This window comes from Danio rerio, chromosome 1 (assembly GCF_052040795.2).
Source record: "Danio rerio strain M-AB ecotype USA chromosome 1, GRCz13ab, whole genome shotgun sequence".
Taxonomy (NCBI): domain Eukaryota; kingdom Metazoa; phylum Chordata; class Actinopteri; order Cypriniformes; family Danionidae; genus Danio; species Danio rerio.
Window position 1 is genome coordinate 57,824,913 of NC_141021.1, and position 25,674 is coordinate 57,850,586.

Genomic DNA, 25,674 nt, shown 5'->3' on the forward strand with positions numbered 1-25,674 from the left:
AAAAAAAATACTATTTTAAAAATAAATTGACGTCAAAATTAAATCACAATATAATTGTCCAAAAAAAAAAACTATGACACGACCAAAACCTCCATGATGTGGTCCAGTTCGTTCAGATCTAATTTGAACGTCTGATTGGAGTAAAGCGCCGATTGGCCAATCCCAGACTTGCTGTCCAATAAAAAGTCATCTATTTGTGTAAACAGGAAATCGTCTAATGAGAAATCAGTGATGAGAGAGGAGGCATGGCCAAAAGCAGAATGGGAGGAGTTAGAGAGCGATTTGTTTCACATTTTAGAAAGATGAATCAACACTTTTTGACTCATCAGAACGAACCGATTCACTGCTACGAGAAACATCCTGTGTGGAAAATAATCACTTTAGTTTGGTATTTTTTATTTTATTAATTAAAATATTTAAATGCTAAAATACTGAAAATCATAAGAAACTTAAACAAACACAAACATTAAAATACCACTTTATAACATTATATTAATATTATAAAATAGCTGCAATATATTACATTGCGCAGCCTCTGATAATGTTATCAAAATAAATAAACCAATGAAAGCGTATACTTTTTTTACCATAGTAACCCTTTTAGCAGGAAAATTGGCCATATTTCGTGATAAAGTACAAATAAAAAAAAAAATGATTTTAAAAACGTCACATTTAAATTGACAATTTAAATCACCAAAAAAAAAATTATAATTATTATTACGACTCGACCAAAACCTCCATGATGTGGTCCAGATTGTTCAGATCTGATTTGAACATCTGATTGGACGGAAGTGCTGATTAGCCAATCCCTGTTTTGCTCTCCAACAAAAAGGTGTCTATTTCTGTAAACAGGAAATCGTCCAATGGGAAATTAGCTATGATTGAGGAGGCGTGGCCAAAAGCAGAGTGGGCAGAGTCAGAAAGCAGTTTGCTTCTCATTTGCGAAAGATCCGAATCAACACTCCTCGACTCATCAGAACGAACCGATTCACTGCTACTAGAAACATCCGCTGTGGAAAATAAAGTCACTTCAGTTTTCATTTTAAATTTTATTTAAATATTTAAATGCTAAAATACTGAAAATCATAAGAAATTTTCACAAGGAACACAAAGAACCATTAAAATACCACCTTATAACATTATATTAATATTATAAAATAGCCGCAATATATTACATGACATTACATTGCGCACCCTCTGATAATGTTATCAAAATAAATAAACCAAAATAAGCGTATATTTTCATTGCCAAAGTAACCCTTTATGAAGAAAATTTAACACATTTCATGATAAAGCACAAAAAAAACTTTAAAAACTAAATTCACGTTAAAATGAAACCGACAATGTAAATGTCAAAATAATTACGACCCGACCAAAACCTCCATGATGTGGTCCAGTTCGCTCAGATCTAATTTAAACGTCTGATTCGTCTGAAGCGCTGATTGGCCAATCCCTGCGCCACCAAAACCAGTCTTGCTGTCCAATAAAAAATTGTCTATTTCTGTAAACAGGAAATCGTCCAATGAGAAATCAGCGATGAGCGAGGAGGTGTGTCCTAACACAGGGTGGGTGGAGTCAGAAAGCGACTTGCTTCTCATTTCAGAAAGATCCGAATCAACACTCGTCGACTCATCAGAATGAACCGATTCACTGCTACTAGAAACATCCGCTGTGGAAAATAGAGCCGTGATTCCCACAGTCGGACACAGATCTTCAATGTCAGCCAGTGCTGAGCTGAAAGCGTCCTTAGTGATAGAGGGTTGCAGACGGACACTAGCGCCGCCCTCCACCCGCAGCTCATCCCTGATGTGTCGGACGGTGTTGGAGATGAGCACCCGGCGGGACAGACGTGGCTCTGAGTGTCCCGGGACGCTGTGGAGCTTCAGCAGGGAAAGATTGAGCACCGTCTGCCGCTGGAGTCTGTAGCCGCTGGAGGACTCGGACTCAGACTCGTCCAGACTGGAGCCATTATTACTCACTTCTGGCTCGTCCTCGTCCTCCAGTTTCCGCTTCAGGCCTTTACTCAACATGTAGCATTTGTCTAAGAGAAACACACACACACACACACATTGTAAAAAATAATTCCTGCTACCCTAATATTTTTAGTTGAATCAAATGAACTTTTCCTGTCACCTCAACTTACATCAGTTAAACTGACTAAAATATTAGGTTGAACTTTGCGTAACTTAAAAAAATGTAGTTAACAGAAGTTAAAGAAAAACATGTCAGATTTTTTTTCTTGCAGTGCAGTAAGAACGCAAAAAAGTGTTTTAGTAGAACAACACATGGTATAATATTCTTATTTGTAAATTAGTTATAATAATATAAAATATTACATCACTATTGTAAATAATATATATATATATTTATATATATACATTTATTTTTGTTGAATGTAATCAAAACTAATAGTAAAAATGCTACATGAATATTACCAATGTTAAGGTAAAATGTGATTAAAATTAATTATAATATAAAATATTGCATAAATAATACTTTTGTTATTGGTAAAATGTGATTAAATTTAATTGTAATATAAAATATTACATAAATATTACTAATGTTATTGGTAAAATGTGCATACATTTAATTGTAAAATAAAATATTTTATGAATAATACTAATGTTATTGGTAAAGTGTGATAAAAATAATTATAGTATAAAATATTACATGGATTTTACTAATGTTATTGGTAAAATGTGATTAAATTTAGTTATAATATAAAAAATTACATAAATAATACTACTGTTATTGGTAAAATGGGATTAACTATAATTATAATAATATAAAAGGATGAATTAATATTAAAAATTATATTATTATGTAACATTATCAAAATTAATTATAATATCAAAAAGCACATTAATATTGCAAAAATATATTATTTGGTTGAAAATAATTTAAGTTAATTATAAATCTATCAAATATTAGATAAATTTTTCTAAATACTATATATTATCTGTGTAATGTTAAATGTAATCAAAATGTAATATATATCACAGAAATCAAATATTATATTTATATTACAAATCTTTTTGCATAAATGATAAAAATGTATTATATATGCAATAATATAAAATGTTACATATTTGTTAATATTACAATATATATTACAAATAAATATTAATGAAATGGAATCAACATATTGATTATAAATATCAAATTTTACACTACAAATATTACATTAGTACAAACAGTACATTAGTAGTGTCAGTTTTAATCTACATTTTAAATGTTTCATATAAAGTTTTGTTTTTTAATGTTTTCTAGTTTGTATTTTGTGAAAATGTATTATACAAGTAAAACTGAATGTAATAAAAACTAAATAACGAAATAAAATAAATGTCAATATGAACAAATATATATGAATTAAAATCATTAAATAATGTAAACAAATAACAACAAACAAAAAATATAAATGTAACTAATAATATATTAACTCTTTATAGAGTACTTAATGAAACACTCACACAAAAAATGTGTAAATGGTGATATTACAAGACTTTACAACTTTGATTACTTATAATAATAACCAAATATGTTTTTTCATCTGATAAAGGGTTAATAATCTTGCTCAAAGGACCTCATGTTAGACATAAAGTTCCTCTTTTTTTAAATAAACACTGAAAGGGTCATCTTTGAACATACAAAAAAAAAAGCTCAGTACTTTCCACTTAGACAACATTCATCAAAGACAATTATTCAGCACTCATGACTCTACTCTTGACATTACTGTAAATCACAGCTCTGCTTTAACCCTCACGTACTTCAAGAGATGACTGCTGAGTGATCATGACTAATAATGTGACTTATGTGAAAACATGTAAACCCCTGATAACAAGACACTGATAAATGTCTGGAATTATGAATTCTACAACTCTAATATTCTCTCCAGAACTCTACACTGTCAATAAAATATCCAGAAATTAGCAGTTTTCCATATTGTGTCATTTGTTTTTATATTTTCCCTGTTTAATTAAGCTTTGCAACAACTTTTAACCTTGAAAACTTGGAAAAAGTGACTTGTATTAACATTTTAATAGTTTAAAGTGATGAATTAACTGAGTTGGTGTTGTATATCAAGCAAAAACACCTTTAATGATGTGATTGTGAACTATCTCTTCAACATTAACTGTTAGCACTTCAGTAGTAAAGTGAACCCGTGACATTTAGCGTCGCACGCCCACATAACATTTTTAAAGTGAAACCTATGTAGGCTTACAGTAAAATGAAAGCTTCAGGGCTCTTGTAAAACTGAAATGAAGCAGCAAGTCATGAGAAACTAAGTGAACAGTGATTAACAGCATTAGCCGACCCTTGACCATCAGCGCAAACTCCTGCAGTAAACACGACACAATGGATCGGATTTCACTCCGTTACTCACACTGGCGTCATTTAACTGATTTAAATACGACGTGTTTTACATCACTACACATTCGAGACACATTCACAACCACACAATTACAAAACTAAGCAAATACGATTATTTACAATACAGTAGTATGGCTAGTTGTAAAGTTTTACCTCTTAATACTTCATCTAAATGTAACGGAAAAGGAACCGTTACATTTAAATCTTCAGTTAGCGATATTTCCGAGCTCTTCATAGTGAATCACGAGTCTCCTGAAGTGTTTTAATGAATTAAAGAAATCAGCTGGTAAACTCACCGCTTGCAGGTCAATCGAGGACTTCGAGCTGCTCATCGGACTCGGGAATCGCTCGCCGTTTTTCCTCTCCGTTCGATTTCTAGGGTATTTACGAGTCTGCAGCTCGTGAGGCCATGCAGCGGCTCCGGTCATCGGACCGACGGATCTACTATTCCGCCTTCAACAAACCCGCAAGCGGAGTCTTCAACAGTGACGTAAGGGCAAGGCTCGCAGATGTCGACCTATGAATGAGTCATTTGAACCGATTCATTTGAACAAATCGGTTCAGTCAATTTCCAAAACGTTTTAGCCTCCCAACAAAGCACTGAACAGAAGCTATAATGTGAAAGAAACAGGAATAAACGATATAATACTTTAGCCTAATGTTAGCAATTGTTGTCAGGAAACTTAATATATTAATTTTATATATTTTCAATGCAAATAACAAACACCACTAACGCAAACTTTATTTTCTCCATAAATACTTTTAGAAAAATCAACATTTTATGCTAGTTGTATCAAATACATGTTTTTGTGCAAAATATATGTGCTAGGAACACTTGTTTGCTCAAACAAATCGTTGTTTACATGTTAAATTACATGTAATTCATACTAATAATGACTTCTGGCCCTAATAGCATATTTTATTATTATTAATAATACTTTTATTAGCCTTACAAATTACTTAGTGAACGTTTATGCAGTTGCATTTAAAAAATATTTTGTATTTACGTTCATAATAGTTTTTTAAACGTGCAAAAACCCTGAAAATGCAAAACCTTTAACCGCCAAGTATTTTGTTATTAAATTACTCGAAGGAAACACAACATAAACATTAATATATAAGCTTTCCGAGTGTAAATTTAGAGGGAATAGACAATGAATTGAATTTTTTTTTAAAGAGTAATCATGAAAGTGTTCATTCAAATGAATCGCCTGAGGGAATCGAGTCACACAAATGAATCAGGCTTCGTAATGCCACAGATGTCACCCCTCCCTCCCTCTCCCTCTCCCTCTCCCTCTCTCTCTCTCTCTCATTCCAGTCCTCGTATGTCAATGAACGTGATCTTTCTCTACTCTGGAAAAGCCGCAAGTATGTGAAGTATTCACAACACGAGCTCAACAGCTCCTCAAGCTCCGTCCAGGACTGCAGAAAAACAATCATGAATATATATATATATTTCACATCACTCGTGTTCCACTGGCAACAACTTTAGTTCATGTGTGTATTTGAGGAAAACAGCAAATAAAGGAGTTGTGTAAGAAATCTCAACAAATCTGCCAATGCATCAAGGTCTGCGATCAATACTCGGATATTTCAACATAAAAATTCTGTCAGTGTGCAATATAATCAACTCTAAAATAAACTTGGCAAATGTTCTCATGCAGAAAAGCACATTTATTATGCAATAAAGTAGGCTAATATGTTCACTTTATGCTACCCTTTAATGTACAATCACCGGCCACTTTATTAGGTACACCTGTTCAACTGCTTGTTAACGCAATTTTATAATTAGCCAATCATATGGCAGCAACTCAATGCATGTAGGCATGGTCAAGACGATCTGCTGCAGTTCAAACCGAGCCTCAGAATGGGAAAGAAAGGGGATTTAGTTCACCTTGAACGTGGCATGTTGAGGCCAGACGGGCTGGTCTGAGTATTTCTGAAACTGCTGATCTACTGGGATTTTCACGCACAACCCTCTCTAGGGTTTACAGAGAATGGCCTAAAAAAAAGAGCTCTGTGGGCACAAATGCCTTGTTGATGCCAGAGGTCAGAGGGGAATGGCCAGACTGGTTCCAGCTGGTAGAAAGGCAACAGTAACTCAAATAAGCACTCGATACAACCGAGGTCTGCAGAAGAGCATCTCTGAACACACAACACATCCAACCTTGAGGCAGATAGGCTACAGCAGCAGAAGACCACACCGGGTGCCACTCCTGTCAGCTAAGAACAGGAAACTGAGGCTACAATTCACACAGGCTCACCAAAACTGGACAATAGAAGATTGGAGAAACGTTGCCTGCTCTGATGAGTCTATTTCTGCTGTCACATTCGGATGGTCGGGTCAGAATTTGGCATCAACAACATGCACTGAGCATCATGTCAACACCACAGTCTACCCGAGTATTGTTGCTGACCATGTCCATCCCTTTATGACCACAGTGTACCCATCTTCAGATGGCTACTTCCAGCAGGATACCAATCCAGCCGGCACTCAAACTATAATCCTTCTTGCTGTGAGGCGACAGTGCTAACCACTGAGCCACCGTGTCACCCTATGTACACACAGTAAACAGTGTATAATGCCTTCACTCATGTTATTAGTTCTGGAGTACACATATAAGAGACATATGAATAAATATTCACCTCAGTGCAGACGGCTTCATCAGTGTGTATCAGCAGTAGATCTCCAGACAGACTTTGGGTTCATGTGCATGCAAATAAGTGCAAAAATCTGTGTGTGTGAAAATGCGGAGCCATATTTCCACACGCTGCACATGGTGACATCTGTGCTGCAGGTCAACCACAGCATCCAGATGGCCAGAACAAGAGGACGGAGATAAAGCAGCAGTCAGTCAGAGCAGCTGATTCATGCAACACACATGCACACACACACAATGCAGGACAAGCAGTCCCACACACACGCACTCAAAATCAAGGAGATCAACACGTGTAATTAATTAGTTCCTCATTTGCATATTTAAACCTTATTTAAAAAACTGTTTGCATTTCTTGATACAATCAATCGGTAAACTGAAAAACATTGATGATATATATATGAGATCATTTTTATGCATAAGTCCCCCAGCAGCTGCTGCACACTACACATAACACACACTGCACACATTTCCATTCATCACAGACACACACACACGCTCCTGCATTGTCCTTGACCCTGACCTCCGACTGCAGGACAGCTGCTTCTGTGTGTGTGTGTGTGTGTGCAGATGTCAGAGCAGCTCTCTCCTCTTCAGGCATGTGTGTGTGTGTTGAGTTCTATTGTCTGAATGTGCTGTGCATAATGAGGGTTTCTGACCTGCATCACACACTTTTAAACGCATTTCTCTGTAGTTGTTGTAAAGAACACTCTGTGAACAGAGGCATTTTACAGAGTTTTGTTCAGAGTTTGACCTGTGAATGTTAAGACCTGCAGAAATCTTGACTTGCATGCTTTAAAGGTATCTGTTATGCTCAATTCATGTGATTAAAATAATAATAATTAAAATAAAAGAGTGCTGTAACTTACTTTAGCAGTTTCTACACTGTAAAACATCATTAGTTACTTTACTTTTGGGGTAACCTGCTGCCTTAAAAGTTGACAACTTAAAAACTGATGAAACCCACTTAGTAACTTGTTACAAAACCATGCAGATAATTGATTTAATTATTTTAAGGCAACGAGTTTACTCACTTTTTAACTATGAATCACTCAAACCTATGAACTGCAGTCAGCTAAAGTTAATTCCTGGAGGGCCACAGCTCTGGACGGTTTTGCTCCAACCCTAATCAAGGCGCTCAATACTACTAGAGACTATTAAGCAGGTGCAGTTTGTAAGTTTGACATCCAGTGGCTGAACTAGGTATTGCACTCCTGGATCAAAACAACCGCAAGTGCAGGTTGCCAGATTGACTACCAAAAGAAGCGAGTCTGACGATCGCGCCTAAAGGCTGATTTTGCCTAAAGTTTGTTCTAACCAACACCTGGAATTCATATATTAGAAACAGCTTCGATTTGTGAACAGCAGAATGAACAATGATCACCTCAGCTACACCCCATGGGCTTTATTCAGTGTTAAATGCGAACAGTCTGAATGCCATTTTACATGACATTTATTGCCATACTATACTACTGAAAGCATCAGCAGATAGCTTATATATATATATATATATATATATATATATATATATATATATATATATATATATATATATATATATATGCCCACTTTTTATTTTTTTTCTTCTTTTTTTAAATATTTCCCAAGTTTAACAGAGCAAGGAAATGTTCACAGTATGTCTGATAATATTTTTTCTTCTAGAGAAAGTATTTTGGCTAGAATAAAAGTAGTTTAAAATTTTTTTAAACACCATTTTAAGGTCAAAATTATAAACCCCTGTAGGCTAATCCCCCCCCCCTATATATTATAAAACAAAATATTTATGTATAGAATTTTATATATAATTACAAATAAATAACAGCATTATTGTTATTATACAATTATTATTCTAAATAAATAACAGAAATTAATCCTAAATGTAAATTAGAAACTTAAGACTACAATTAGAGCGATGCTAAGATAATTTCAGAAATCTTTTGCATAAATATGAATTTTTTTAGAATGAAATTCTATAGACAACTCTATATAATGCAAAAAAAGAGATGTTTTATAGAATTATCTGTTGTGTGTTGTCTTAGACCCGACTCATAGCCGAGAATTAGGTTTATTAAGTTTTACCTCCCTGACTTCTTCCCCACTTTCTGCTTCATACCAAAAAAGAAATCTATCAGGAGCCATGCTTAGTCGAAAAAGGATCCCCATCATATTATTCAAACGACATCTCCATATAAAAGACCGTTATGGTGGTTTTACAATGCATAAACGGCATGGCTATTTTTGCGGCCTGCATGTTCACAACCGGACCAGGAGGAGAGCAGCGCGTCAAACAGGAGCGGTGCGTGAAGCGCACAGGTGTTTTTTTTCTGCACACATGCTCAGTCTTCTCTTGATTAAACTACATTTCTTTCATCTTGTTCGGTTGCGAGAATGACGTCTTTATTCTGGGATTACCACTCTTAATAAATACACTTGCATATAAAGTAAATCACATCTCAAAGCAATAACTGGGGCACTGGCGATTTTTCCTGGGGCACGTGGGGTCTAGCGACACCCCTGTTATTTGCTTATTAATACCCTTATGTGGAACTCTGAATCTGCCCCTCATTTCGGTGTCTGCTACTGTCCACCCAGAGGTCGCATTTCGGTCGCGAACGCATGCTTTCAGTGCCTTTTTGGCAGAATAAATGAAATATGCAGTTTTCTACTAAGATAAGCAAGAACGTTCACAGCATGTTTCTTAAATATATGCAAACATATAATGGCATTATTATGCTTTAGAAGAGTCAAAAACTTACATACACCAGCTTTAAGCAGGTGTGAGTTGGAGCTGGTTGGAGCTAAACTGTCCAGAGCTGCGGCCCTCCAGGAATTGAGTTTGGAACCATTGCTGTAATTCTGATCTGAACACAACAGCACTGATGATCCAGCCTGAAACACAGCAGTGAACAGCGCCACCATCTGGACACCATCAACACCGATCTGAGACACACACACACACACACCACACACACATTCGGTTAAGGACCAGAGGGTGCCAAGCCGGAGCACTCACTCCAAGTAGTACTCACTGCAGAGCCACTTGGGCAGAGCTGAGCTCCAGCAAGGGGGAGCTTGAGCCCCAGCTGAGCCCCAACCTTGAGTAATGTAACTAGGAGTTGGGGTTAGGGGTGGCTGTACGCATTAGGAGGAGGAGTTGAAGCTCAAGCTCCCCCTCATTGGAGCCCAAGTGGCTCTGCAGCGAGCAGTGTCTCACTCACTCTGGTCCCCCGGGCTCTGTGCTTGTTGGGGAAATTCCAAATTGAACCAAATAAAAAAATAATCGATTACAATTGGCAAGCAAATATTGGGACATTGCAACCTGCAGACCCTGGAAACTTAAACAAACAAACAAACAAACAAACAAACAAACAAACAAAAACACTCCAGTTAAAATCACTTTATTAACCCTTTCCTTCATAATTCAATTCAACATGGAGTGACGTAAAACAAAACGACAGGAGAAAAGAGCCTTCTCTCCATCAAGACTCAAAGTTACACAAGTAACGTCTTAAAGGGACAGCACACGCAAAAATGTTATTTACTCAATCCAAACTGATCTGCTGAACACAAAAGAAGATATTTTAAAGAATGTTGACTTCCATAGTAGAAAAGAAAAACACCATGGACGTCAGTGGCTGTTAATAACAACATTCTTCAAAACATCTCTTCTTTTAATACAGAAACTACTTAACAATGTTAGGATCAGGTTGAAAGTGCATTTCTGCGTGAGCTGCTCCTTTAATTACTATGATGTCAGTTCTCTTTTGTCCGTCACTCGGCCGGGATCAGGTTTATATTTATACATAAATCTGCTATAGTTGTGCTGTCAGTATACAAATATACAGGATATACATGAGCATCGGAACTAATTAAGACGAAATAATAACCCATTCATAATAGAGGATTACGAGATTTGGTTCTGAATTAGTAGAACATAAAATTGCACCGGAGGATGAAGAGGCAGCTCACACAAACATTCATTCATGCACTATTTACTCACTGTCAAGCGGTTATAAACTTCTATCAGTTTCCTCTGTTGAACACACAAGAAGATATTTTGAAGAATGCTGAAAACTGGTAACCATTGACTTTAGTAGTCGGAAAAACAAATACCGAAGTCAACGGCTACAACATTCTTCTGAATATCTTCTCTTGTGTTCAACAGATATTCATAAACGTTTGAAACGACTGAAGAGTGAGTAAATAATGACAGAACTGCGATTTTTGGGTGAACGGCCCCCTATAATGCTGTTAGCGACTAGCGTGTGTGTAGTTGTGCAGCCGTTTAGAGGACCGCCGTGTTGAAATGCAGAGAACAGAAGAACAGGAGAGGAAGATGATGATGAACAGACTGAAGGCAGAGGTGAAGAGGAGCTCCGGCCAATCAGAGTCCAGCGCTTCCTTCAAAGTCCGCGAGAGGAAGTGCAGAGGCGGAGCGAGCTCGTCCAAAAGTGCGTTTGGGAGGCTGTATGTAAAATCAGTGTGTGTGTGTGTGTGTGTGTGTGTGTGTGTGTGTATGTGTGTGTGTGCATGATCCAGCCAGGAGATGCAGATCCTGTCATTGATATTCTCAGTCTATATTGCGCACACACTCACTCACTCTCACTAATACACACACACACGCACACACTAACACTCTTATGAACCAAACACACTCACTAGCATACGCAAACATACACACACTCAAATACTTGCATGCAGCCACACACACTCACTAGCATATATGCACACTCATGCGGGCGCACACACATACATACTCACACGCACTCACTAACTAACTAACATGCATACACACTCACACACACTGTCATTCACTCACAGCCACACACACACACACACACACACACACACACACACTTGCATGCACTCTAACAAACACACACACACTAACATACTTGCATGCATGCAAACAAACAAACACACACACACACACACTTTCATTCACTCACACAGCCACACACACACACACACACACACACACACACACACACACACACACACTTGCATGCATGCAAATACACACTCACTCACACATACTTTAGCACACATGCGCGCACATACACGCACACACACACACAAAAAAAACTCACATGCAGTTGCAAACATACACTCACTTTCTAACATACACACGCGCACACGCTTGTACACATGCGCACACACACAGACGCATGCACACTTGCGTTTACACACACTCATGTGCATGCACACACATACATACATACTCAGAAGCACTCACTCACTAACAAACACACACACACACACACACACACACACACATTCACTCACATGCACACAGCTACACACACACACTAACATACTTGCATACACACAAACACACACCCGCACTCACAAACATATACACTAAAACACTAACATACTCGTATGCACCTAAAACACACACTCACTCATTCATTCACTTAGACACACACACACACACACACACACACACACACACACACACACACACACACACACACACACACACACACACACACACACACACACACACAACATACATGCATGCATGCAAACTCACTCACTATCATACACACTCTCATTCACTCACACAGCCCCACACACACACACTAACATACTCGCATGCATGCAAACAAAAACTCACTAACATACACACTCACGCATACACACTTTAGCACACACACTTATGGACGCACACACATGCAAACACACACTCACTCATTAACATACACATGCACACACACTTATGGACACACGCATACATGCATACGGATGCACACACTTGCATACACACACATTAACATATACACTCACACACACTCAACCACTAACATATACACTCACACGCACACACTTTAGCACACATTCGCACACACTAAAATACTCACAAGCACAATCACATACACACTCAATCACACGCGCGCGCGCACACACACAGTCACTAACATTCACACTTATACATGCACTCATGCACTAGCACACATACACACACACACACAGGTACTCACATAGGTAGACACATTTACTCACTCACTCTCTCACACACACACTGTCTCTCTCTGGTTACTCAGCTGTGGTGTGTGTGTGCTGGTGTCTGTGGTTTGTAAGGTCAGTGTTCAGCAGCAGCCTCCGCTGGACGTCTTCACTGGTGTGCTGTGGATCTTCAGGTTGGATTTCTCAGCGCCCGCTGTGGCCCCGGGGCCCATCCTCTTCTTGATCTCCGCAGCCATGGTCATGAAGGCCTGCTCGACGTTCGTGGAGCTCTTAGCGCTCGTCTCCAGGAACGGGATGCTCAGAGAGTCTGCAAACTCCTGACACACACACACACACACACACACACAAACACACACACACACACACAGATCAACAGATGAGAAAGGGGTTGTTAGATATTAGAAAATAATGTAATTTATAGTCGGGTTGTCACATTACTGGAATTCAATACCAATCAATACTGAGATTTTAAAATCTCCTTCTAACATTTGAGCGCTGTCGAGCAGGTTTTTAAACAGCGCTGATTTGACAAGCTGCAACCAACACTGGGAAACAGTGACAAAATGCTCCAGTGTGCCTGTATCTGTGGTTACACTCAGTAAACAGCGGTGAGTTCAGTGAACTGATAAGCATCACGACCAATCACAGTCATTTCTGTTGAGCACGTAAACACAATGGCTGTTTCTCAATTCCAAGAAAGCAGAGAGAAAGGACTTGCACATTTGTAGGTCACCTCGGAAGAACAAACTCAGGAGAACACGAGAACAGAGAACGCGTCCTGTGAGAAACGAGATGCTGCGTCCTTCCTGATGGTCACATGACCTTCACGCTTTTTAAACCAAAACATATTTAGACATTACCATTCATACAGCTAGCTATTGTTTTTCCCCTTTTTACAATATATATTCCGCATAAAAACCGTTCCTCCGTTCTTGCTGTCTTAAGTTTTGGAACTGAACTTTGGCAGTTGAGGATGACATTATACGAGGACGCAAGATCACTGAAGAACGCATATTAAGAAACAGCAAATGACAAATCAGCGATGTTTTAGAACGTGCTCAACAGCGCTCAAATGGAAATTGGCGTTTTTAAAACATCAGTAGTAGTACCGAACTCCAGTATCGTGAAAACACTAAATCCATAAAATCCTTAATACTGTAAAAACAATTTATCGCCAACAATCTCATACAAGGGGAGTCACGGTGGCGCAGTGGGTAGGACAACCGCCTCACAGGAAGAAAGTCACTGGTTCGAGCCTTGCAAGTCCAAAGATATGCGCCATAGGTTAATTGGGTAAGCTAAATCGACCGTAGTGTGTGTGTGTGTGTATATTTCCCCAGTGTTGGGTTGCGGCTGGTAAGGCATCCGCTGCGTAAAACATATGCTGGATAAGTTAGCGGTTCATTCCACTGTGGCGACCCCAGATTAATAAAGGGACTCAGGCGAAAAGAAAATGAACGAATGAATTATTATTATTAATAGTAATAAAAGCAATAATGACTGGAAGAATAATTTCACTTGAAACTACACACAAGAAAACTTGTTTTTGTTTTTCACAAATATTTAATAATTTTACATTTTTTTAATATTTAATAAATGCCGCCTTGATGAACAGAATAATTTTCTTTGAAAAAAAAAAATAAATAAACAAAACATGAAAAAAAATAATAAAACTGACCAAAAACTTCAAAAGCTTTTGACTGGTAGTGTATTTTGGAAATGTTTCAGTTTAATCGATTAAGAATTACAGCTCTTAATGCATTATTTCATAATTAACACCAATTCAGTCATTTTGGTTTATTTGGAAAGTATTAAAGTTATTTATTTACATATTTTTACAACTTACATTTATTTATTTTGCTTATTTTAAGGAAAAACTCATTTAATTTTTGCTTATTATTTCTGAAAATCTAACAATATTTTGCTTGTCTAGAAAATGCTTCATGATTTAAGAGTTTTAAGATATTTGGACTAAAAACAAAAAAAATAAAAAATCTACGCGAGCTTTTTTTTTGCAGTGTGTGCTGAAAGATGACTGCTAGAAACCTGAAAAACAACATTTATTTTAGTGACGTCTTTGCTGTATTGTGCTTTAGCATGTAGAATAATTGTTTTTCTGAATTTTTATTTGACTGTGCCCGATTTTTTTTTCTTTTCTTTTTTTTTTTTACTGAACATGACATATATACTGAACCATACTGAAACTGTGACCCTATCACTGTGATCGAAAAATATATGGCTTATGGGGGATAATAATATTGACCTTAAAGTAGTTTTAAAAAAAATAAGGGCTGCTTTCATTCTAGCCAAAATAAAACAAATATTATAGGAAATACTGTGAAAAATTCATTGTTCTGGAAAACATCATTTGGGAAATATTTAAATATTTGGGCGAATAATTCTGACTTCAACTGTACATTTTGATTTACTTATTCTTTTTTTTTTTTACCTTCGCCGCTGTGTAATCCACAACTTTCTTGGTGGTCAGATCACACTTGTTCCCCACCAAAAGTTTGTTGACGTTCTCGCTCGCGTAGCGGTCGATCTCCTGAAGCCACTGCTTGACGTTATTGAAGGACTCCTGAGAAACACAGTCATGTTAAAGACAAACACACAGAGAGACAGAAGCAGGGTGTGTGAAAGGTCACTGGAGCGTCGCTGTGCTGAAGGAATGTGTGGTCACCTGATCTGTGACATCATAAACCACGATGATGCCGTGAGCTCCTCTGTAGTAGCTGGAGGTGATGGTGCGAAAGCGCTCCTGACCAGCCGTGTCCCACTGAAATCACACACATAAACACAGACACACAATTTTACCACTGAGACAGACACATACTCCATACTACAACACAGACACAAGGATGTGCATTTAAAAGATTAAAAGTTTTAGTACATAATGTAATACTTTCTATACTCAAAAAGACAAATTAAACTAATATTCCTTAAAAAGTAGCTGGCTCAGTGGTTAGCACTGTTGCCTCACAGCAAGAAGGTCGCTGGTTTGAGTCCCAGCTTTGTCAGTTGACATTTCTGTGTGGAGTTTGCATGTTCGCATCATGTTGGCATGGGTTTCCTCCGGGAGCTCCGGTTTCCCCCACAGTCAAAACACATGCGATACAGGTGAACTGAAGAAACTCATAGTATATGAGTGTGTGACTGAATGAGTTTGTATGGGTGTTTCCCAGTACTGGGTTGCAACTGGAAGGGCATCCGCTGTGTAAAATATTTGCTAGAATAGATGCCGGTTCAATCCGCTGTGGCAACCCCTGAAAAAGAGCCTAAGCTGAAGAAGAGTGAATGAATGAATGATAGTATACAATAACCCTCAAGATGATTGGTAGTGTGTGTCGCAGAATTGCGCAGATTTTCCGCAGAATTCCGCAGATTTTTAGATTTTTAGCCCATTATTAATTCTGTTTTTTAACTTTAGTAAATGTGTAAACCTGAATTTATTTAGTTTTTATTCAGTAATTTATTACTTTTTATTTAATATATTAAGGGTTTAGTTATGATACTCCGCTGGATACTCCCAAAATAATTTAGCAGAAATCCGCAGATTTTTACCAAAATTCTCCGCAGAAATAGCAAAAAACGTGCGCAGATTCCGTCTGGCCCTGGTCATTAATCAGTTATCTGACAATAATATACTTTGGAATGTCGTGGTGATTGACCAATCAGAATACAGCATTCCAGAGATCAGTGTAATAATGTTTTAAATACAGTACACATTACTAAACGAAAACCTCAAATTGAAAAAACAAGTTCTGCAAACTTACGATCTGTAGTTTAATGGTCTTCCCGTCGAGCTCTATGGTCCTGATCTTAAAGTCTACTCCTATCGTGCTGATGTAGCTCTCTGTATACGTGTCGTCCTGAAGAAAGAAGTGCACACACTCACAAATCAGACATTCAGAAACATCCAGCACACCAACCGCTGAGTTTTAAAAACAGTATTTTAGACTTGCATCAGTATGTTGATGTACTTCCAACTTAAACTGAATATTGAGCAGGGGCGGGGCTTTCTTTTGCGCGTCATTCCCTCATACATTTACATTTAGCAGACTCTTTTATCTAAAGTGACTTACACCCGTAAACACACACTCAGGGAGCAGTTGGGGTTCAGTGCCTTGGTGTTCAGGTGGACATTTCAACAATTCCTGCTGGTACCAATACTCGAACCCGTGAAATTTGGACCGCAAGTCCAACTCTTTAACCATTAGCCTAGCCACTCATAGCAAACTAACAGTAAGTGAGAGGGTTTCAACCGCTAATATACTGCTGTTATCTTTTTCTATTTCTCCCTCTTCACTCTGAATTTCTTTATGCATTATATCTACCCTCAGATCAGATACCCTGCTGATATTTCCTACTGAGCTATGCCGGCAGCTAGCTCTCTGCAACTCTCACATGGTTACGCACTGAAGCTAATCAAGGATGCGCCCGGTCAGTACCTGCATAGGAGACCACATGGGAAAGCTTGGTTGCTGCCGGAAGTGTTGTTAGAGAGGCCAGCAAGGAGTGTTCAACCTGCGGTGGGTCCTAATGCCCCAGTATAGTGAAGGAAGCTCTATACTGCCCAATGTGTAAAGCGCTTTGAGTGTGCAGAAAAGCTCTATATAAACGTAATGAATTATTATTATTGTAAATAATCTACTGATTATTATTGTAAATTATGCGTGCCAAATGTATCTATATGTTTTACAATAATTGTAAAAAGAAGAGAGAGAATGAGCTTTAATTTATTGCTTCTCAAGCTATTTCATGGCGAAACCAGATCAAATTGACCACATTTTTTAAATATCACTTTTCTATAATAATAATAAAAACATTTACAACAATAAAAAGAACAGCTATAAATAACACACAAGATAAAAATGTAAAACAGTTTCACTTTTGATAAAAAATTGTTGCATTTCTGAAGGATTCACATTTAAAAACATTTCCTTTTAGGTCTCTCTCAGACTTTCATCAAAGATTACCAAAACAAACTTATTTTTTTTCAGTGAATTAACTTCACGGGTTAATTGTTCACTTATAGAATAACAATTTGCTCTAGCAAAATAAACATTGCAACTGTAAGTGTTTAAAGACCCAGGACGTAAGAGTCGAATATTATGTCTTATATATGTAATGTTGGGCAACACAGTGGCTCAGTGGTTAGCTCAGTTGCCTTGCAGCAAGAAGGTTGCTGGTTCGAATCCTGACTGGGTCAGTTGACATTTCTGTGTGGAGTTTGCATGTTCTCCCCATATTGGCGTGGGTTTCCTCTGGGTGCTCCGGTTTCCCAATCAGTCCAAACACATGCGCTATAGGGGAATTAAATGAGCTAAATTGGCCGTAGTGTATGAGTGTGAATAAGTGTGCATGGGTGGTTTGCAACTGGAAGGGCGATGTAAAGCATATGCTGGATAAGTTGGCGGTTCATTCCGCTGTGGTGACCCCTGATGAAAAAAGGGACTAAGCCGAAGGAAAAAGAAATAAATGATGTCATATTTTAAATTATGTTATAAACCTAAAATCGAAATATTCCCCTGTCGTTTAATTAATTCATATTTTGTAGCTTCTTTTAATGTCATAAAATGATTCTTGTTGCCTGTTTGGCGAAACAGAAATGACACTTTCACCTTTAGCATGAAGCTCTTTGACAGGCAAATCATCAGCACAATAATAAAAGCCATTATCTGATCCGTGAGTGTGTGTGAGTTTGTGTAAACAGTGGACTAATAACTTACAGCAAAGCGCAGCAGAAGGCAAGACTTCCCGACGCCCGAGTCTCCGATCAGCAGGAGTTTGAACAGGTAATCACTGAAAGAGGAACCAGAAAACAATTAATAACAGCAATCAGCAAAACCAGTGTTCTCTGACACTCCTCATCTGTGACGTGGAAGCGGCAATCATGTTACGTAAGAGAAGTGCGTGTGTCATCACATCTTAACGGCCGGTGTTACACAGGATCACGTGACCCTCGTGAATCACCAAATCTGCAGTTTCAGTCAAACCAAGAGTGAAATTAAAGCAGAAAAATGTTCATATTTTATTTCTCAGGTCATAATTTAGCCAAAATCATAACTAAACATATTGTTTTGTGAGTAAAAATGTTTTTTGTTTACTATTAAAGAAATAAAACTTAATTTAATAAAATATTAATGAATAACACACAATAAAAGTCACAGATCTGTTAAAAAAGTAAAAAAATATATTAAAAATCAAAATGTTTGCATTAATAAAAAAGAAAAGATGCACACTGAAATGTAATTTCTATCTTCAAGTATGAACGTGGACGTGTTTTGACAGGTCTCCTAATTCCAAAGGTGCATTAAAGGGTTAGTTCACATAAAAATGAACATTTTCTCATCATTTACTCACACTTTTGAAGAATAATGGAGGAAAAAAAGAAGCTATTGACATCAATATTAGCAACACAAAACACTATTGAAGTCAATGACTGATTTTATAGCATTCTTGGGCATATCTGCCTTGAGTTTAACAGCAGAAAGAAACTCAAACCTTCATTTTTGGGTGAACTATCCCTTTAATGCAGCAAATATTCACTACCATTGTATTACCAGGGTGAAACTCTATGCTCTGAAAGGGTGGTGTGGTAACAGGTGATTCAATTTCCCATCATCCTCTAAAGCAAAACTCAACATGTCAGTACATTCAGGCCCAAGTTCTCATTTCTGACAGGAGATCAGCAGTTTAATAATCCTGAATATGATTAAATCTCATAATAAACACAATCAGATGAGCATCATGTCTGCACTTTCGTTCTTAACTTATCCTTTTAACAGCGACGTGGCAGTTGAGTGTGTCAGAGCTGAAGAAACAGCCTGACAGTTAAGATATACATCCGATACACAGACATTACTACAGTGAGGCACATATTAAACAGTAATAAACGCTTTTAAATACATTAAAGCGATTTCGTGGTAGGTTGCTATGGTTAAACAAGCAACAACGTTGTGGTCAATAATAGGAAAACAATCCTAATCCAAATAGCGAGTGTTTTGCTTACTTAAAATCTATGTAGATGTTGATCAGTGTGCATTTAAATAACAATAATAGTGTATGAGACGAGTGCGCGCTCATGTGTTTGATGTGTCATCAGCGCTTTTCTTTACAAACTTACTATTCAGGATTCATGACGGACAGCACGCGAAAATCCCCGGTTTATCTGTGGTTTTCTTCTCTGGTATGAAGGCTGTTGATGTCCGGGACTCGTTCGCCGGTGATATCCGTTATTATTCGGTGTTAAAAAGCGGGTTAGGGGGAGAAATGAGCGGAACCGGGATCCGGACACATAAAAAAATGGCCTCTCGAGAGTGAAGTTTGAATAATCAGAGATACGTTGGTCACTTTCGCTGCAGCTCCCACCAAAATAAAAGTCACGACAAATAAATAACTAAAAAGACTTGATTAATATACATTTTTAGACATTTAATAATTTACTGTTAACATTTAATATTTTCCTCAATGCGTTTAACGAATGTCATTTTATTAGTTATAGCACATCATGGACGTTATCTGGATACATGTTACCGGAACGTTTTCACTCGACTTTTATTTTGCAAGAACACGAAAAAGTTCTTGTTTTGCTTTTAAAGGCATTTGCTGGATCTGTGCATTGTCTGCATGTTTCCTAAAGTTCATGTTTGTGGTTTTTCTGAACGAATTTAAACACTATCTTTCACTGATCTAATTGTTTTATAACAAAAAGAGAGAGAGCACCTTAACATTCCAAATTAATGCAGAATATTAAATAAAGCACATGTTTCAAAAACTTTAATTGCTTTCTTGTCATAAGACTCAAGTATAGATGAATTTCTCGTTTAAAAAATTATAATTTGCTTAACATTTAGTATATTTACACTTATATAAATAAAAACTTTTCAATAAGTAATAATATGTTTAAATGTTACAAAAATGTTGTATGTATTTTTATACCCCCTGTGTTTAGCTGTTTCTCTATTTTTTATTGTTTATTTTTTATTGTTAAAGATAATTATTTAGCTTATTTGCTATTGTATTTTTTGTTTTTAGAATAAATAAAAAAATTTAGAAACCATTTTAAGGTTAATATTATCAGCCCATTTAAGTTATATTTGTTTTCGATATTCTACAGAACAAACCATCATTACACAACATCGCCTAATTACTCTGACTTGACTAGTTAACCTAATTAACCTAGTTAAGCCTTTAAATGTCCCTTTAAGCTGTATAGAAGTGTCATGAAAAAATATCCAGTCAAATATTATTTACTGTCATCATGGCAAAGTAAAAAATAAATTAGTTATAAGAAATTAATTCTTAAAATTATTATGTAGAAATGTGTTTAAAAAAATCTTTCTGTTAAACAAAATTTGGGGGAAAAAATAAAGAGGGAGGGGGGGGGGGGTAATAATTCTGACTTCAACTGTATAGGCTTATATTGTATACACTGTTCATGGGCTTAATAAAACATGTTTTCTGATGTTAGACTGTTTATTTGCACACAAATTTCTGTCAAATTATTTACATTTTTAAATCAAACAAAACACACAGAAAAACATCACCTTTAAAAAACAGATACAATTTCAAAATATTATATCATCATTCAGTGCAACAGATATAGGCTATTAATGTAAAATGACACGACATTCTGACCTACAAAACATGTAAAAATAAACATAAGGCAAAGCTCTCGATTTGCCAGTCAATCTACGCTCCTACTCTCACCTATGATTATGAGTTTTGGATCATGACTAGGCCCACACAGAATCTGCACATGCAGATTTTTTAGCCCGTCATTGAGTCGGTTTACTTGTGTAAATTCACATTTATTCAGTTTTTTAATTAAATACAGTAATATTATTGACTAATATGAAAATGTTTATGATTTATTTACAATACAGAGTGTAAAGTAATAGTTTCTGTCTTTTACTACAGATATTATGAGATACTTGCTTTGTTTAACAAATAAAGTGGATCTATTTGGATTTGCATTGTAAACATTTAAAAGAGTTAAAAAGGCATTACTTTTTATTTCATACATTAAGGTTTTAGTTATAATACTCCCAAATTTTTTTTACAAAATTCTGCTCAGAAATAGTGAAAATGTCTGCAGATTCCGTCTGGCACTAGTCATGACCAAAAGGACAAGATTTCGTATACAAGCAGCCAAAATGAGTTTCCTTCACAGGGTGCACCCTTATAGATAGGGTGAGGAGCTCAGAGTATGGCTGCTGCTCCTTCACATTGAGAGAGGTCAGCTGAGGTGGCTCTGGCACTGTTTCGCATGCCTTCTGGACGCCTACCTAGAGATGTGTTCCAGAAATGTCCCACCAGGAGGCCTCAGGACACACTGGAGGGACTATGTCTCTTTGCTGGCCTGGGAACGCCTTGGGATCCCGCTGGAGAAAGTGTCTGAAGAGAGGAAACTCTGGGGTTCTCTCCTAGAACTGCTGCCTCTGTTACCCAGCTCCGGAAAAGCGGATAAAAATGAAAGAAAAAATGAACTTTTTTGTTGAATGTCAAATGATTAAAAACCTAAAATGACATTTAAATAGTACTTTAATTAACGTTACACTGTTGTTGTAAATACGTGGTTATTGTTCGCAATTTATAAACTCCAACATTTTTTTCTGCAAATAAAGGGTGAAAATGATAGTAATTATTTATTAAAATTAAGAATTTATTGTGAAAAGGGTCACATTACAATGTTAAACGGAAATGTAGCTGTATTTAATCATTTTTATGCTTAAAAAAGCTTATTTTTGTCGTTGTGCAACAAAAACGTCCCGTAAAGCACATGAACAGTATTTCCCCCAGGTGGCGCTATAGTCGCATTAAAATACACAGCTCTTCCCAGGATCATTGAGTCCATTGGTCAACTACACATCACATCCTATTCTTTATTAAATATCTCAGAAATTAATTATTAAACGCTGTGTGAGTTGCATTGTGTGTAGCATAATCCGCCATTTTGCTTTGTCTCCATAGCTGATTTCCCCATATATATCTATGTGATTTCCCTAGCGGTTGAAGAGTATTAGCAAACTTTACCTCACAGAAGTGGCTGTTCAATGTCATGGTGTTTGACTCTTCATTTCTTCCAGGTTTGGGAAGTTTTGGCAGCAGACGCTGATCCTGACCGGCGGTCTGAATGAAGGGGAAATGCTTCACCCTTATCCGAAAGCACAAATGCTATTAATACACCTGCCTGATGACTGCCATAGACAGATAACGAGACATCGACAGACACGGACAAACACAATGCAGTGATGCTTTTATTGCGGTGTTGCTCTCAGAATTTTTGAGGATTGAGGTTAAGAGCCGTTTTCCTGTGTTTGTTTGCGACACGCGACGCTCATTGTTTTGTTTTTCCCCTAACAAACACACCTATAAAGCTCACTGCCTAAATCAGTCTCGCAGATGTGCTATCTAAACACTGTTGTGGTTATTAGTAAATAACGTAATGCAAATTAATTATGTAGTAGCTATAGTAACACAATACTATAGTAATATAAACAAGTTAAGCACATACTGATACATCTACACTCACCGGCCACTTTATTAGGTACACCTTACTAGTACCGGGTTGGACCCCTTTTTCCTTCAGAACTGCCGTAATCCTTCACAGCATAGATTCAACAAGGTACTGGAAATATTCCTCAGAGATTTTGCTCCATATTGACAAGATGGCACCACGCGGTTGCATCAGATTTGTCGGGTGCACTTCTATGATGCCAATCTCTCGTTCCACCACATTCCAAAGGTGCTCTATTGGATTGAGTTCTGGTGACTGTGAAGGCCATTTGAGTTCAGTGAACTCTTTGTCATGTTCAAGAAACCAGTCTGAGATGATTCATGCTTAATGATATGGCGAATTATCCTGCTGGAAGTAGCCATCAGAAGACGGGTACACTGTGGTCATGAAGGGATAGACGTGGGCAGCAACAATACTCAGGTAGCCTGTGGCATTGACATGATGCTCAGTTGGTACTAATGTCTTGTGCCAAGACAATATCCCCCACACCATTACACCACCACCAGCCTGAACAGTTGATACAAGGCAGGATGGATGCATGATTTCATGTTGTTAGTGCCAAAGTCTGACCCGACCATACGAATGTGGGAGAAATGGAGACTCATCAGAACGGACAACATTTCTCCAATCTTCTATTGTCCAGTTTTGGTGAGCCTGTGTGAACTGGTAGCCTCAGTTTCCTGTTCTTAGCTGACAGGAGCGGCACCCGGTGTGGTCTTCTGCTGCTGTAGCCCATCTGCCTCAAGGTTGGACATGTTGTGTGTTCAGAGATGCTCTTCTGCAGACCTCGGTTGTATCGAGTGCTTATTAGCGTTACTGTTGCCTTTCTATCAGCTGGAACCAGTCTGGCCATTCTCCTCTGACCTCTGGCATCAACAAGGCATTTGCACCCACAGAACTGCCGCTCACTAAATATTTTCTCCTTTTTTAGACCATTCTCTGTAAATCCTAGAGATGGTTCTGTGTGAAAATCCCAGTAGATCAGCAGTTTCTGAAATACTCAGACCAGCCATTCTGGCAACAACAACCATGCCACGTTCAAAGTCACTTAAATCCCCTTTCTTCCCCATTCTGATGCTCCGTTTGAACTGCAGCAGATCGTCTCGACCATGTCTACATGCCTAAATGCATTGAGTTGCTGCCATGTGATTGGCTGATTAGAAATTTGCGTTAACGAGCAGTTGGACAGGTGTACCTAATAAAGTGGCCCTTGAGTGAAAACTAAAACACAAGACACTGACTGAAGTAAAAACTGAAGTTTACTACAGTATTAATTAGTTTATCAGTTCACTACAGCATGATGTAGCTTCCATGGTGTTGTGAATGATATAATATCATTCATTTTCCTTCATATCTTTATTGATCAGGGGTCGCCAAAGCGGAATGAACCGCCAACTATTCCAGCATATGTTTTACACAGCGGATGCCATTCCTGCTGCAACCCATTACTGGGAAACACCCATACACTCTCACATTCACACGACTGTGGAGGAAACCGGAGCACCCGGAGGAAACCCACGCCAACATGAGGAGAACATGCAAACTCCACACAGAAAGGCCAACTGACCCGAAACAATGACCTTCTTTCTTTAAGTTGAAAGTGCTAATAACTGAGCCACCGTGTCGCCAACGATACACAACAGTATTTGCTATAAAGTACTATAGTATTGTTTTCATGTGGGTGAGGCCCAAATAAACTAAGAAGGATTGTAAGTGATGACGAGAAATAAATGAAAGGACAAATGTTTCGCATGATGTTGAAATGACTTCATGAAAAGTGCACTGACTTTGCTGTACCGCTGTCTTTGTGTGTTCTTGTGCTTGGGGATTGTGGAATAAAACAGAGATGATATCTGAACAATCTCAGAAAGATTGTGTTGCAGAGCCTGTGTGTGTGTGTGTGTGTTAGAGAGTGAATGTGCTTCTGTGTGAGTGTGTTAGAGAATGTGTGTATGTGAGAGAGAATGTAAGAGAGTATGTTCTAGTGTGTGTGTATGAGTAAGACTGTTTGAGTATGTGTTAGTGTGTATGGCAATGTGTGTATGAGTTAGATGGTGTGTTTGAGTATGTGAGAGAGTATATGTCAATGTGCATATAAGTGAGAGTGTGTGTTTGAGTGGCGATTTGTGTTTGAATGAGTGTGTGTGTGTC

The 25,674-nt window shown here is 37.6% G+C and overlaps 2 protein-coding genes across 4 annotated transcripts; both read right to left on the bottom strand.

Moving 5' to 3' along the window:
- Positions 1 to 1,034: 1,034 nt before the first annotated feature.
- Positions 1,035 to 4,927, bottom strand: sertad2a (SERTA domain containing 2a). The gene is given in 2 exon segments (NM_001386639.1): positions 1,035 to 2,041; positions 4,668 to 4,927. A coding segment is annotated over 1 exon segment (669 nt). The 5' UTR covers positions 2,031 to 2,041; positions 4,668 to 4,927; the 3' UTR covers positions 1,035 to 1,361.
- Positions 4,928 to 10,410: 5,483 nt separating this feature from the next.
- On the bottom strand, positions 10,411 to 20,318 carry rab1aa (RAB1A, member RAS oncogene family a). 3 transcript variants are annotated; one of them, XR_015475850.1, is made up of 8 exons: positions 20,128 to 20,318; positions 18,731 to 18,803; positions 16,775 to 16,870; positions 15,682 to 15,777; positions 15,448 to 15,579; positions 12,545 to 13,315; positions 12,002 to 12,309; positions 10,411 to 11,784 (listed from the first exon to the last, which is right to left on the bottom strand). XR_015475850.1 is itself a non-coding variant. In NM_001326521.1 (6 exon segments), coding segments are annotated over 6 exon segments (606 nt in total). In that variant the 5' UTR covers positions 20,142 to 20,312; the 3' UTR covers positions 12,841 to 13,120.
- Between the last annotated feature and the right edge of the window lie 5,356 nt (positions 20,319 to 25,674).